At 47.3% G+C, this 11,067-nt stretch overlaps 2 protein-coding genes across 6 annotated transcripts; one reads left to right on the top strand and one right to left on the bottom strand.

Moving 5' to 3' along the window:
* The first annotated feature begins 2,169 nt into the window (after nt 1–2,169).
* Nucleotides 2,170–4,584, top strand: arl2bp (ADP-ribosylation factor-like 2 binding protein). 4 transcript variants are annotated; one of them, XM_008412696.3, is made up of 7 exons: nt 2,192–2,459; nt 2,599–2,647; nt 2,978–3,039; nt 3,121–3,227; nt 3,643–3,728; nt 3,953–4,049; nt 4,121–4,584. In XM_008412696.3, exons 2-7 carry the CDS (start codon nt 2,619–2,621, stop codon nt 4,202–4,204), a joined length of 465 nt encoding a protein of 154 aa, XP_008410918.1. In that variant the 5' UTR covers nt 2,192–2,459; nt 2,599–2,618; the 3' UTR covers nt 4,205–4,584. The 4 variants fall into 4 exon arrangements, with proteins under 4 accessions (XP_008410917.1, XP_008410919.1, XP_008410915.1 ...); XM_008412695.3 differs by having other exon boundaries at nt 2,170–2,446; nt 3,953–4,584; XM_008412697.3 differs by having other exon boundaries at nt 2,174–2,459; nt 2,599–2,687; nt 3,953–4,584.
* pllp (plasmolipin) lies at nt 4,505–9,160 on the bottom strand. 2 transcript variants are annotated; one of them, XM_017305088.2, is made up of 5 exons: nt 9,068–9,160; nt 8,863–8,997; nt 6,877–7,050; nt 6,634–6,747; nt 4,505–5,512 (listed from the first exon to the last, which is right to left on the bottom strand). In XM_017305088.2, exons 2-5 carry the CDS (start codon nt 8,914–8,916, stop codon nt 5,405–5,407), a joined length of 450 nt encoding a protein of 149 aa, XP_017160577.1. In that variant the 5' UTR covers nt 8,917–8,997; nt 9,068–9,160; the 3' UTR covers nt 4,505–5,404. The 2 variants fall into 2 exon arrangements, with proteins under 2 accessions (XP_017160577.1, XP_017160576.1); XM_017305087.2 differs by having other exon boundaries at nt 8,863–9,139.
* Between the last annotated feature and the right edge of the window lie 1,907 nt (nt 9,161–11,067).

An 11,067-nucleotide genomic window follows, 5' to 3' on the forward strand; every position in this document is an offset into this window, starting at 1 on the left:
CATCCATCCATCCATCCATCATCCATCCATCTATCTTATCCGGGGTCGGGTCTCGGGGTCAGCAGCCTCAGGAGGCCCAGACTTCCCTCCCCAGCCTCTTCCAGGTCCTCCAGGAACCCCAAGGCGTTCCCAGGCCATAGAGAGACATCGTCCCTCCAGGTGTCCTGGGTCTCCCCTCCTCCTGGTGGGACCTGAACTCCTCACCAGGGAGGCGTCCAGGAGGCATCCTGACCAGATGCCCGAGCCTCAACTGGCTCCTCTCGATGTGGAGGAGCAGCGGCTCTACTCTGAGTCCCTCCCGGATGACCGAGCTTCTCTCTCTAAGGGAGAGCCCAGCCACCCTGCGGAGGAGGAAACCCATTTCGGCCGCTTGTACCCGTGATCTCGTTCTTTCGGTCATGACCCAAAGCTCATGACCATAGATGAGGGTGGGAACGTAGATCGACCGGTAAATCGAGAGCTTCGCTGTTTGGCTCAGCTCTCTCTTCACCACGACGGACCGGTACAGCGCCCGCTTCACGGCAGACGCTGCCCCAATCCGCCTGTCGATCTCCCGCTCCCTTCTTCCCTCATTATGAACAAGATCCCCAGATACTTAAACTCCTCCACTTGAGGCAGGACGACCCCCCTGACCCGGAGAAGGCACTCTACCCTTTTCCGGCTCAAGACCATGGCCTCGGATTTGGAGGCACTGAGCCTCATCTCGGCTGCGAACCGCTCCAGTGAGAGCTGCAGATCACGACCTGATGAAGCCAACAGGACCACATCATCCGCAAAAAGCAGAGATGCGACCCTGAGGCCACCAAAATGGATCCCCAAACGGATTGGGTCATTTTTCCAGTATTTATTTTGAGTGGGCCCAGCATTGGTACTGGCTTTGGAGTGGATGTGCAGATTAATCATCTGATTTTTTAAATTTTCTCTGAAAAGAAGCTGAAAACTTGTTGCAGTTCAGGTGGCGACATCATATCCTCCTGACTAGCAGCAGTTCATTTCTGTCCTCTGTAGAGGACATTTCTAAACGTGAATATGTCCCACCCCCCCTGCATTCTACTGATTTAATGCCTTTTGGTATCTGGAGACATTTAGGGCTTTTCAATGATGCCACATGTGAAGCGGTGGGACTTTTGTACCTTCCTTCTTCTAATTCATAAAAATGGCGTTTACCGGTAATAACACATTTTATGGGAAGAGACAAAGTAAGAGCATAAAACCTTTTATTACCTTACAAAGACTGAGATTTAAAAAAAAATGGTGATTGGACAATATTCTTTTCCTGGTCAGGAGGGTTTGTGAGCCTGTCAACAGTAGCAATTAAAGCTTGAGCTTTGTTAATGGTTTTGTTTATGACATCTGAAAAAAGCCTCTCTTGCATGTTTTAGTGTTGTGTGACAGTTACGTCGTCTTTTTTTTATAGATTTCATAATAAATGTGAATTGAGTTTAATGCCATTTCCGTTCAGCTCCTCTGCAGTTTTCTTGCAGATTGATCAGTTTGTGCATTTCTCCGTGGAGATTTCTTCCTACCAGTCACAACCTTCACTTTAAACAATCATAATCGATGAATATGAGAGACAGAAGCTCATTCAAGTCAGTAAAGAAATTTTCCACATATGTTGGAGTTTTGTATAAAGTTGATATCAAAGTTCGTTTGTGTCCTTTAACCGGATACTCGAAAGACGTGAAATGACCCAAAGAGATTTTACTACAATTTATGGTATTCTTAAATACTGAGGCCACGCCTCCTCCTTTTAATGTTTTCTATTCTCACTTAAAAATCGCAGTTAGAAGGCGCTGATTCAATTAGTACGGTCGGTTCTTTATTGTCATTCAGCCAAGTTTCTGTCAGAAACATAACCAATATTATGCTGCATCACAGCAGCGGACCCAGTGGACCAGAACCAGGACCAGGTGAGCTGATCGGACCCAGTGTTGGACCTCCAGCAACCAGCGCATATTTGTGAGGCTTAATTGGCAAAAGCTGGAAACGGACCGATTGTCTTTGCGATTAAAAACGAAACAAAACGATGTAGGAAGACTTCGTTTATTTATTTTATAATGTTGTTAGCTGCCGATTAAACTGAAGGTCACAACCTTGACATGATGATATGATGCATCATGAAATGAACGGATCCTCTCTGCCTGCAGTTCGCGCTCCTGACACCGGGAGGCGGAATTTCACCAAAGACCTGAGTCGGTTCTGAAGTCTTTGTTCCCAGTGTCAGCCATCAACACTTCAACTTTTAAATGATTCCCTAGTTTATTAATAAACACCATTTATTAAAAGAAAGCGGCAGACTGAACGTGTTTCCATCTTCATCTCTACTTGGGAACCAAACGGCCACCGGATCTTGTTCTGCCGGAAGGTATTTAGAGACCCACATAATACCGCCGTTTCCTTGACAACGAGATTCCTTTGTTGATCACCAAACGGCTCGCACAAACAGGTTTGTTCAGGAAGTAAGTAAACTAAAGTCTTATAAAGAATTAATGAACGGGACCCGGAACATTAGTGCCACGTTTGGACTGAACTCTATCGGTGTAATCGGATCTCTTGACGTGAACTGCTAACTGAACTGTTCTCTGTGTTGCCGCCCAGTTGAGTCTGGACCGGTTCGTATGGAGGAGGAACTGATCGCTGCGTCATGGTGGGTCAGCTGATTTCCCGACCAGAACCAGCGGAGTTCGGTCTGTAAATAGAACCAGTCGCTTTGTTCGCTTCGGTCCAAATGGTTCCGATTCATTCAGACCCTAAATGAGACGCTAGAACTGATTCGTATATGTTCATTTGATGATTCCTCTTCATCCATCCATCATTTATAGATTATAACATTTTCAGTCCACTATAACCGAACCTGGTCCATATGTGGTCGCTGTTGGCACCAGAACCCACCAGAATCGTGGTTCCGGTCAGACTGGTGACGCTGTGTAGTGACATCACTTCCTGTCTGTGAACCTAATGACTGTCCTCCATGCAGCTCCTCAGCAGCAGAGGCGGCTTTCGACACGCTGATTGGCTGCATCCTGGAGATCGTCATGGGTAACTGAGTTCAATGTGCAGAGGCAACCAGTGGACCCAGCGATCCCAGTTAGAGCCACTGGTTTGTGTTCATGTCTGCAGAGGAGAACTTCCAGCTGGTCCAGCGCACCTTCTTGGACCGACACTACCTGGAGTTTGAGGATTCTGATGAGAACAAGCTGAGCTACACTCTGATCTTCAACGAATATGTGAGTGGCAGCATCGTGCCTCTGATTGGCCGTTACTGGCAGCATCGTGCCTCTGATTGGCCGGTGATGGCAGCATCGTGCCTCTGATTGGCCGTCGCTGGCAGCATCGTGCCTCTGATTGGCCGTTACTGGCAGCATCGTCCCTCTGATTGGCCGTCGCTGGCAGCATCGTGCCTCTGATTGGCCGTCGCTGGCAGCATCGTGCCTCTGATTGGCCGTCGCTGGCAGCATCGTGCCTCTGATTGGCCGTCGCTGGCAGCATCGTGCCTCTGATTGGCCGTCGCTGGCAGCATCGTGCCTCTGATTGGCCGTCGCTGGCAGCATCGTGCCTCTGATTGGCCGTCGCTGGCAGCATCGTGCCTCTGATTGGCCGTCGCTGGCAGCATCATGCCTCTGATTGGCCGTTGCTCTGCAGGTGGAGCTGCTGGAGAAACCTCTGGAGAAATATCTGATGGAGAAGATCCCCGGCTTCAACATGGCCAGCTTCACACAGCTGCTGATGTGAGCTACGGAAGCTCAGAGCTGCCAAACCGTCAGAGCTAACATGGAGCCTCTTCATGTTTCCATTCATGTTTACAGATGTTTGATTCTAACCTGCTGCTGTGTTTATGGTGATTTCTGGTGTAGACATGACAAGATGCCGTTCAGCAGCTCAGAAACTCAAACTGCGCTTCTGTTTCCGGGCCACCAGGTGGCAGACTGAAGCTCTCTCCTGTCATCTGCAGGCAGCACAAAGAGGAAGTCCCAGACGACATCTTTGACATGCTGCTCACCTTCACCGACTTCATGGCCTTCAAGGAGATGTTTGTGGAGTACCGAGCGGTGAGTGCAGCGGCGCCGACCCGAGCAGATCGACACGCTGCCAGCCTCTCCTTTGCTTCCTGTGTTTTCAGGCTAAAGAGGGTCGAGGTTTGGACCAGAGTCAGGATCTGCTGGTGACTCCACTGAACCCGGCAGGTTCTGCTGGACACCAGTAAACCCACCAGAACCACCAGAACCTCCAGAACCTGCTTGGGCCTCATATTGGAGCTGCTGCTTTGAGTCTGACAGAAACTCTGACCTGATTCAAGACTGAGAACTCACTGAGGAATGGATGAATGAATGAATGAATGGATGGATGAATGAATGAATGAATGAATGAATGAATGAATGAATGGGTGATATCAGTTGATTGAACTGGATCATTTTCCTCCGCTGAATGTCGTCATGGTGATTTTAATGTTTGTGAATAAATTGTCTGATGAAAATGTTAAAATTAATGTTTAGATGAAATTGACTGAAAGTTTAAAGTCCTTTATTGTAAATATGTCTCATAAAATGAACTTTAAATCTGATTACAGTGAAATGAAAACATGAACGTCTGGATCTGATCGTTCTGTGTAAACAAACATTTTCATTTAAAGTGAAGGAAACAAACCAAACACTTTGATCTGAACACAAATAATTTAAACTTTTATCATCAAGCTGCCGACTTTCTTTAACTATTTTTATTTACAGATTTTAATTTCATTTCAAAATCTTCAGTAATTCATGAGCAGCATGTCAGCCTGAAGGTTCACTGGATTCTGGTTGAGCCTGAGGTCGTCCTTCCACAGAGTTTCCACTCCGGGTCACGAACAGAGTGGCTGAAATTTGCTGTGAGTAATTATTAAAACATTCAGATTCAAAAATCTTCAATTAAAACGTTTTTTAGGATTAAACATTTTGATCCTGGAGGAGAAATTCACCGTTTCCTCCAGAACCTCCAGGATCCGGACTGAAATGGAGCCGTGATGAAGTGGTTCCAGGTCAAAGGTCAGTCACTGCCTGTAAACAGATCCAGATGCTCAGGCGGAACCGGTCCAGACGGTAAACAGAACGCTGAGAGTAAAACCCAAACGGGTCGAAAGGATTCGTGAGCTGGAGTTGAGAGAAAACCTGAATCGGACCGGATCTGAACCAGTTGGTGGTTCGGTTCTGATCTGGTCCGATCAGATCTTCATCAGGTTGAGGAAGACCTCCAGCGTTTCCTTTTCCAGCAAAGTAAGACGACGAATCTGGAGAACTGGATGGATGCTGAACTCGGATGATTACTGGGTCCATGTGAAGGCCTGGTTCTGGTGGTTCTACTGGTTCTGGTGGTTCTACTGGTTCTGGTGGTTCTACTGGTTCTGGTGGTTCTACTGGTTCTGGTGGTCCTAGGTGGGCACGGTGCTGGTGGCGGCGTTCCCTCCGTCGGCCCTCCAGTCCAGGTAGGACAGGAAAGCTCCGGCGCCGTACAGCAGCGTCAGCGACGCTCCGAAGAACTGCAGAGAGAAGAGAAACATCTGCAGACGGTCGCAGTCGGAGCTGCAGCTGACCTGCAGCTGACCTGCAGCTGGCTGACCTGCGGCTGACCTGCAGCTGACCTGCGGCTGGCTGACCTGCAGCTGACCTGCGGCTGACCTGCGGCTGGCTGACCTGCGGCTGGCTGACCTGCAGCTGACCTGCAGCTGGCTGACCTGCAGCTGACCTGCGGCTGACCTGCAGCCGACCTGCGGCTGCGCAGAAGGAACCCTGATGGATCCCCACTTGGAGAAACAACCAATCAGCAGCTGGTTGGTTCTCCAGTCCCTGTTGGTGCCAGCCACCATGCTGGTGACCTCTGACCTCAACCTGTTGACTGCCGTCTCTCGCTCACCTGACCATCATCTGAGAAGAAGCCGTTTGAAGGCGGAGTTCAGTGAAATCTTGTTAATTATTCTCCTCGTGAATCATTTTCTGTTCAGATCCCTGGTTTCCTGCTGCAGAGGGTCAAAGGTTAAACCTTTTCACGCCTTTAATCTGAAACGACGCAGTAAAAGCTGATCAGGTGATCTGAGGGTGTGACGGCGTCATGCGGCTGTAAAACTCCTGATCTGTACTTTTCCATGTCAGACTTTAAATCCTGACAGGATCCAGATCCGCTGGATCCGGTCCAGAGAGGTCCAGAACCAAAGCCTGGACCTGGTGGTGGGTCATCTCTGCTCCACGCTTTGGGTTTTGGTCAAAGCGGGGAACTTTCTCCAATCCACATCTGAAGATCCCGTCGGTTCCAAGCAGCGTTTCCATGGTAACGCAGGTAAATCCCGCAGTGATGATGAGGAGCGAGCTGCCAGCTTCCACAGGAGGAAGATTCATTACACAGACAGCAGTAATTTGGGTTCTGGAGCCTGTAGAGTAAAACCCATCGGTTCGCTCTCGCTCGCCGTCTTCATCCAGGCTAACCCAGCGTGGAGGAAGTAGGACGGCCATCGCCGTGGAAACGGACTCCTGCAGACCTTCAGGTGTCGGTCTTCTGGCTTAATGGTCAGATGAGACACGGCGACAAGATGGCTGCCTGGAGGAGAGAGGCTCTCCGGCATGGTGGCGGCAGCATCATGCTGTGGGGGAATAACGGAGAACTTACAGCAGCAGCGCCGATGTGTCCGTGGAAGGGCCCGCTGAACCACCGGACCGTGGCGGCGTTGGTCAGGAAGGCAGTGAGGTAGAGCAGGGCGGCCACTCCGTTATACATCATCACCTGCAAACGACACCAGAACCGGGTCAGGTTCTGCTAATCTTCACCACTTCACCTTCCGCACCTCAAGCTTTACCTGGTACCAGTACCACCGGACCTCAGCAAGGCCCAGAAATGAGCCGTTCCACCTACCGTCATGGTCCAGGGAACGGCGGAGAACCTCTGGGGGACGCTGAAGAGCAGGACGAGGAAGAGGAGGGTGGTGAGGATCCACAGAGCGACGGCCACAAACATCACCCAGCCGTAGGCGGAGAACCGCCAGTAGGGGGCGCCAGCGATCAGAGCCCAGTGCAGCAGGCCCAACACCTGCAGCACAGAGGAAGAGAGGCTGCAGGAGGAGAAGGCCAGCGGACCAGAACCAGAACCATCAGAAACATGACGAATTAGTGAAATCATTTTAATTTTTAGTCTGGTCATAATTTCTCTGTGAATCTGCTGCAGATCTTCCTCAGTTCTGAGTAACATTCAGCTGGAGCGACGCAGAGAACAGCAACCAGCAGGAAAGTTCAGGTTTCAATCAGGTTTCAATCAGGTTTTAATCAGGTTTCAATCAGGTTTTATTCAGATTTCAATCAGGTTTCAATCAGGTTTCAATCAGGTTTCAATCAGGTTTTATTCAGGTTTCAATCAGGTTTTATTCAGGTTTCAATCAGGTTTCAATCAGGTTTTATTCAGGTTTCAATCAGGTTTTAATCAGGTTTCAATCAGGTTTCAATCAGGTTTCAATCAGGTTTCAATCAGGTTTCAATCAGGTTTTATTCAGGTTTCAATCAGGTTTTATTCAGGTTTCAATCAGGTTTCAATCAGGTTTTATTCAGGTTTCAATCAGGTTTTAATCAGGTTTTATTCAGGTTTCAATCAGGTTTCAATCAGGTGTTATTCAGGTTTCAATCAGGTTCCAATCAGGTTTCAATCAGGTTTCAATCAGGTTTCAATCAGGTTTCAATCAGGTTTTAATCAGGTTTCAATCAGGTTCCAATCAGGTTCCAATCAGGTTTCAATCAGGTTTTAATCAGGTTTTATTCAGGTTTCAATCAGGTTTTAATCAGGTTTTATTCAGGTTTCAATCAGGTTTCAATCAGGTGTTATTCAGGTTTCAATCAGGTTCCAATCAGGTTTCAATCAGGTTTCAATCAGGTTTCAATCAGGTTTCAATCAGGTTTTAATCAGGTTTCAATCAGGTTCCAATCAGGTTCCAATCAGGTTTCAATCAGGTTTTAATCAGGTTTTATTCAGGTTTCAATCAGGTTTCAATCAGGTGTTATTCAGGTTTCAATCAGGTTCCAATCAGGTTTCAATCAGGTTTCAATCAGGTTTCAATCAGGTTTTAATCAGGTTTCAATCAGGTTTTAATCAGGTTCCAATCAGGTTTCAGTCAGGTTTTATTCAGGTTTATTCAGGTTTTATTCAGGTTTCAATCAGGTTCCAATCAGGTTTCAATCAGGTTTCAATCAGGTTTCAATCAGGTTTCAATCAGGTTTCAATCAGGTTTCAATCAGGTTTTAATCAGGTTTCAATCAGGTTTCAATCAGGTTTCAATCAGGTGTCAATCAGGTGTCAATCAGGTTTCAATCAGGTTTCATTCATGCTAACAAAGTGATGCTAGCAGAGTGATGTTAACAGATTGATGCTAATAAATTGATGTTAACAATGCAGAACTGGGTCACTGCATAGTCAGTAGGAGATGCTGCTGCAGAACCACAGAAACCTCCCAGTCGTTCTGGAACTGGACTGAAAACCATCACTAGGACCCTGAACACCAGAACCCGATTGCATAATCGGTACTTTACTCTGAAGTTTCAAAATGAATGGGAGTGATTTCCTGTTCAGGTCTCGAAGTAAACCAGCTTCTCTTGTCTTTCCCATTTTGTAGAAAAACCAAGAGGACAATCAGATCTACGCCTCAGTGTTGATATTTGCTGCTGTACACTTTGTTTTTCCTGCCATTCAGCTGCCAGGTGCCATCATGGCTCTGGAGCTAAAGTAGCAAAAATATTAGCACAATGAAGGTTCTCTGTGCTTCTTTCAGGCGAAACGTCGTCTGTTTAGATGGATTAACTCTGGTTCAGAGACTGATGGTGGTTCGGTCTGTAGGAACCGGGTCAGAGCAGTTCTTACCGTTTCAGCCGCCATCAGTGCCGCCGGGACACTGCGCAGGAACGACACGTCCATCCTGGAGGTGGCGCTGGAAGCCAGCCCCCGCAGCCTGCCGGCCCCCTGTTGGGGCTGTGGGGAGCTGGTCTCCGTGGTTACCTTGGAGGGGAAATCCGCCATGTTATTTTTTTCTGGAGATTCACCTCAGAAAAACAGCAGCACTCCGCACCGTTCAGATCAGGAACTGCAGAATTAGATCCGTTTAAAACCAGAGAACAAGAAGCAGCGCAGCGTCGTCGTCCTGCTGCTACTGGGGACTAATGGAGGCAAGAACACACTTCCTCCTCTTACACACACCCACACACACACACACACACACACACACACACACACACACACACACACACACACCAAGTGTTTCGTCACCGCCCTCCTATCTGCTCCTCTCTCCCAGCGCCGCCTCCCATATGGCTCCCAGGGGCCGCTCACCTGGTAACTCATTAATATCAGGACAATAACACACACACACACACACACACACACACACACACACTCTAAGACTGACTCAACAGCGCCCTCTGGTGTCTAATGATGTTGATGTTTGAATATTGATCGTCTATATCAGTTCTTCACGTGGCTCAAAAAATTAGCATATTGTGATAAAGTTCATTATTTTCCATAATGATAAAAATTAAACTGTCATATTTTAGATTCATTGCTCACCAACTGAAATATTTCAGGTCTTTTATTGTTTTAATACTGTGATTTTGGCAAACGGCTCATGAAAACCCAAACAATGAGCATCTCATGAAAAGATTCTCTGAACGAGCCGTTAACCATCATCTGAATCAACAAAGTAACTCTGAACACCTGCAAAAGATTCCTGAGGCTTTTAAAAACTCCCAGCCTGGTTCATTACTCAACACAGCAATCATGGGTCAGACTGCTGACCAGACTGCTGTCCAGAAGGTCATCACTGACGCCCTAAAGCAAGAGGTGAGAAACAGAAAGACATTTCTGAACCAACAGGCTGTTTGCAGAGTATCAAGGCTCCTCAGTGGGAAGGAAAAAGCTGCACAACGAGACGAGGTGACCCTGAGGAGGATGGTGGAGAAGGACCGAGTCCAGACCTCCAGCAGTGGACTGAGTCTGGAGCAGAAACATCCAGAGCCACCGTGCACAGGCGTGTGCAGGAAATGGGCTACAGGTGCTGCGTTCCCCAGGTCAAAGGTCAAGCCACTGTTGAACCAGAAACAGCGGCAGAAGCGCCTGACCTGGGCTACAGAGAAGCAGCACTGGACTGTTGCTCAGTGGTCCAAAGTACTTTTTTCAGATGAAAGCAAATTTTCATGTCATTCAGAAATCAAGGAGTCTGGAGGAAGACTGGAGAGAAGGAAATGCCAGAAGTCCAGTGTAAAGTACCCACAGTCAGTGATGGTCTGGGGAGCCATGTCAGCTGCTGGTGTTGGTCCACTGTGTTTTATCAAGGGCAGGTCAATGCAGCTACTATCAGGAGGTTTTGGAGCACTTCATGCTTCCATCTGCTGAAAAGCTTTATGGAGATGAAGATTTCATTTTTCAGCACCACCTGCTCACAGAGCCACTGGTATACTCACCATGGTGCTACTGTTGGCCTGCCAACTCTCCTGACCTGAACCCCATAGAGAATCTGGGGGATATTGTGAAGCTGAGAGACCCAACAGTCTGGATGAGCTTCAGGCCATCGAAGCATCCTGGGCTCCATGACGCACTGAAGGCCAAGTATTGATGCATAACTGAACATAATTATTTGAAGTTTGACTTTTTAGATATTGAAACACTTTTCTTTTATTGGTCGGATGAAATATGCTAATGTTTTGAGATGGATTTTGGGTTTTCATGAGCTGTTTGAAAAATCATCAGTATTAAAACAATAAAAGACCTGAAATATTTCAGTTGTTGTGCAATGAATCTAAAATATATTTTATCATTTCATTATGGAAAATAAGGAACTTTATCACAATATGCTAATATTTTAGAAGGAGCTGTAGTTACCAGGAGTCACATGACTTCTTTCTCTGACGAGAGGAACTGATAAAAAGCTGATTTTTATTTCTGTCAGCTGAATATTCTCATGTTTTCTAACTTCAGGACATAATCCATAAAACCGCCAAAATAATCCAGATTGAAACTGGATCACATTTTCAGCTTGAAAGGATTCAGCCCCAAAGTTTCCCAGAATGCATCTGG

Source organism: Poecilia reticulata, chromosome 6, assembly GCF_904066995.2.
Source record: "Poecilia reticulata chromosome 6, P_reticulata-male-v2, whole genome shotgun sequence".
In the NCBI taxonomy this organism is placed as follows: Eukaryota; Metazoa; Chordata; class Actinopteri; order Cyprinodontiformes; family Poeciliidae; genus Poecilia; species Poecilia reticulata.

What these genes read in the sequence shown, in the direction of transcription:
- arl2bp (XM_008412695.3), top strand. Translation starts at nt 2,619, where the DNA reads ATGGAGGAGGAACTGATCGCTGCGTCATG. An exon ending in CATCCTGGAGATCGTCATGG is followed by an intron (nt 3,040 to 3,120) that starts GTAACTGAGTTC and finishes TCATGTCTGCAG; the next exon opens with AGGAGAACTTCCAGCTGGTC. An exon ending in CTCTGATCTTCAACGAATAT is followed by an intron (nt 3,228 to 3,642) that starts GTGAGTGGCAGC and finishes GTTGCTCTGCAG; the next exon opens with GTGGAGCTGCTGGAGAAACC.
- pllp (XM_017305087.2), bottom strand. Translation starts at nt 9,018, where the DNA reads ATGGCGGATTTCCCCTCCAAGGTAACCACGGAGACCAGCTCCCCACAG. An exon ending in CCGTTCCCTGGACCATGACG is followed by an intron (nt 6,748 to 6,876) that starts GTAGGTGGAACG and finishes TGTCGTTTGCAG; the next exon opens with GTGATGATGTATAACGGAGT. An exon ending in GACACATCGGCGCTGCTGCT is followed by an intron (nt 5,513 to 6,633) that starts GTAAGTTCTCCG and finishes TTCTCTCTGCAG; the next exon opens with TTCTTCGGAGCGTCGCTGAC.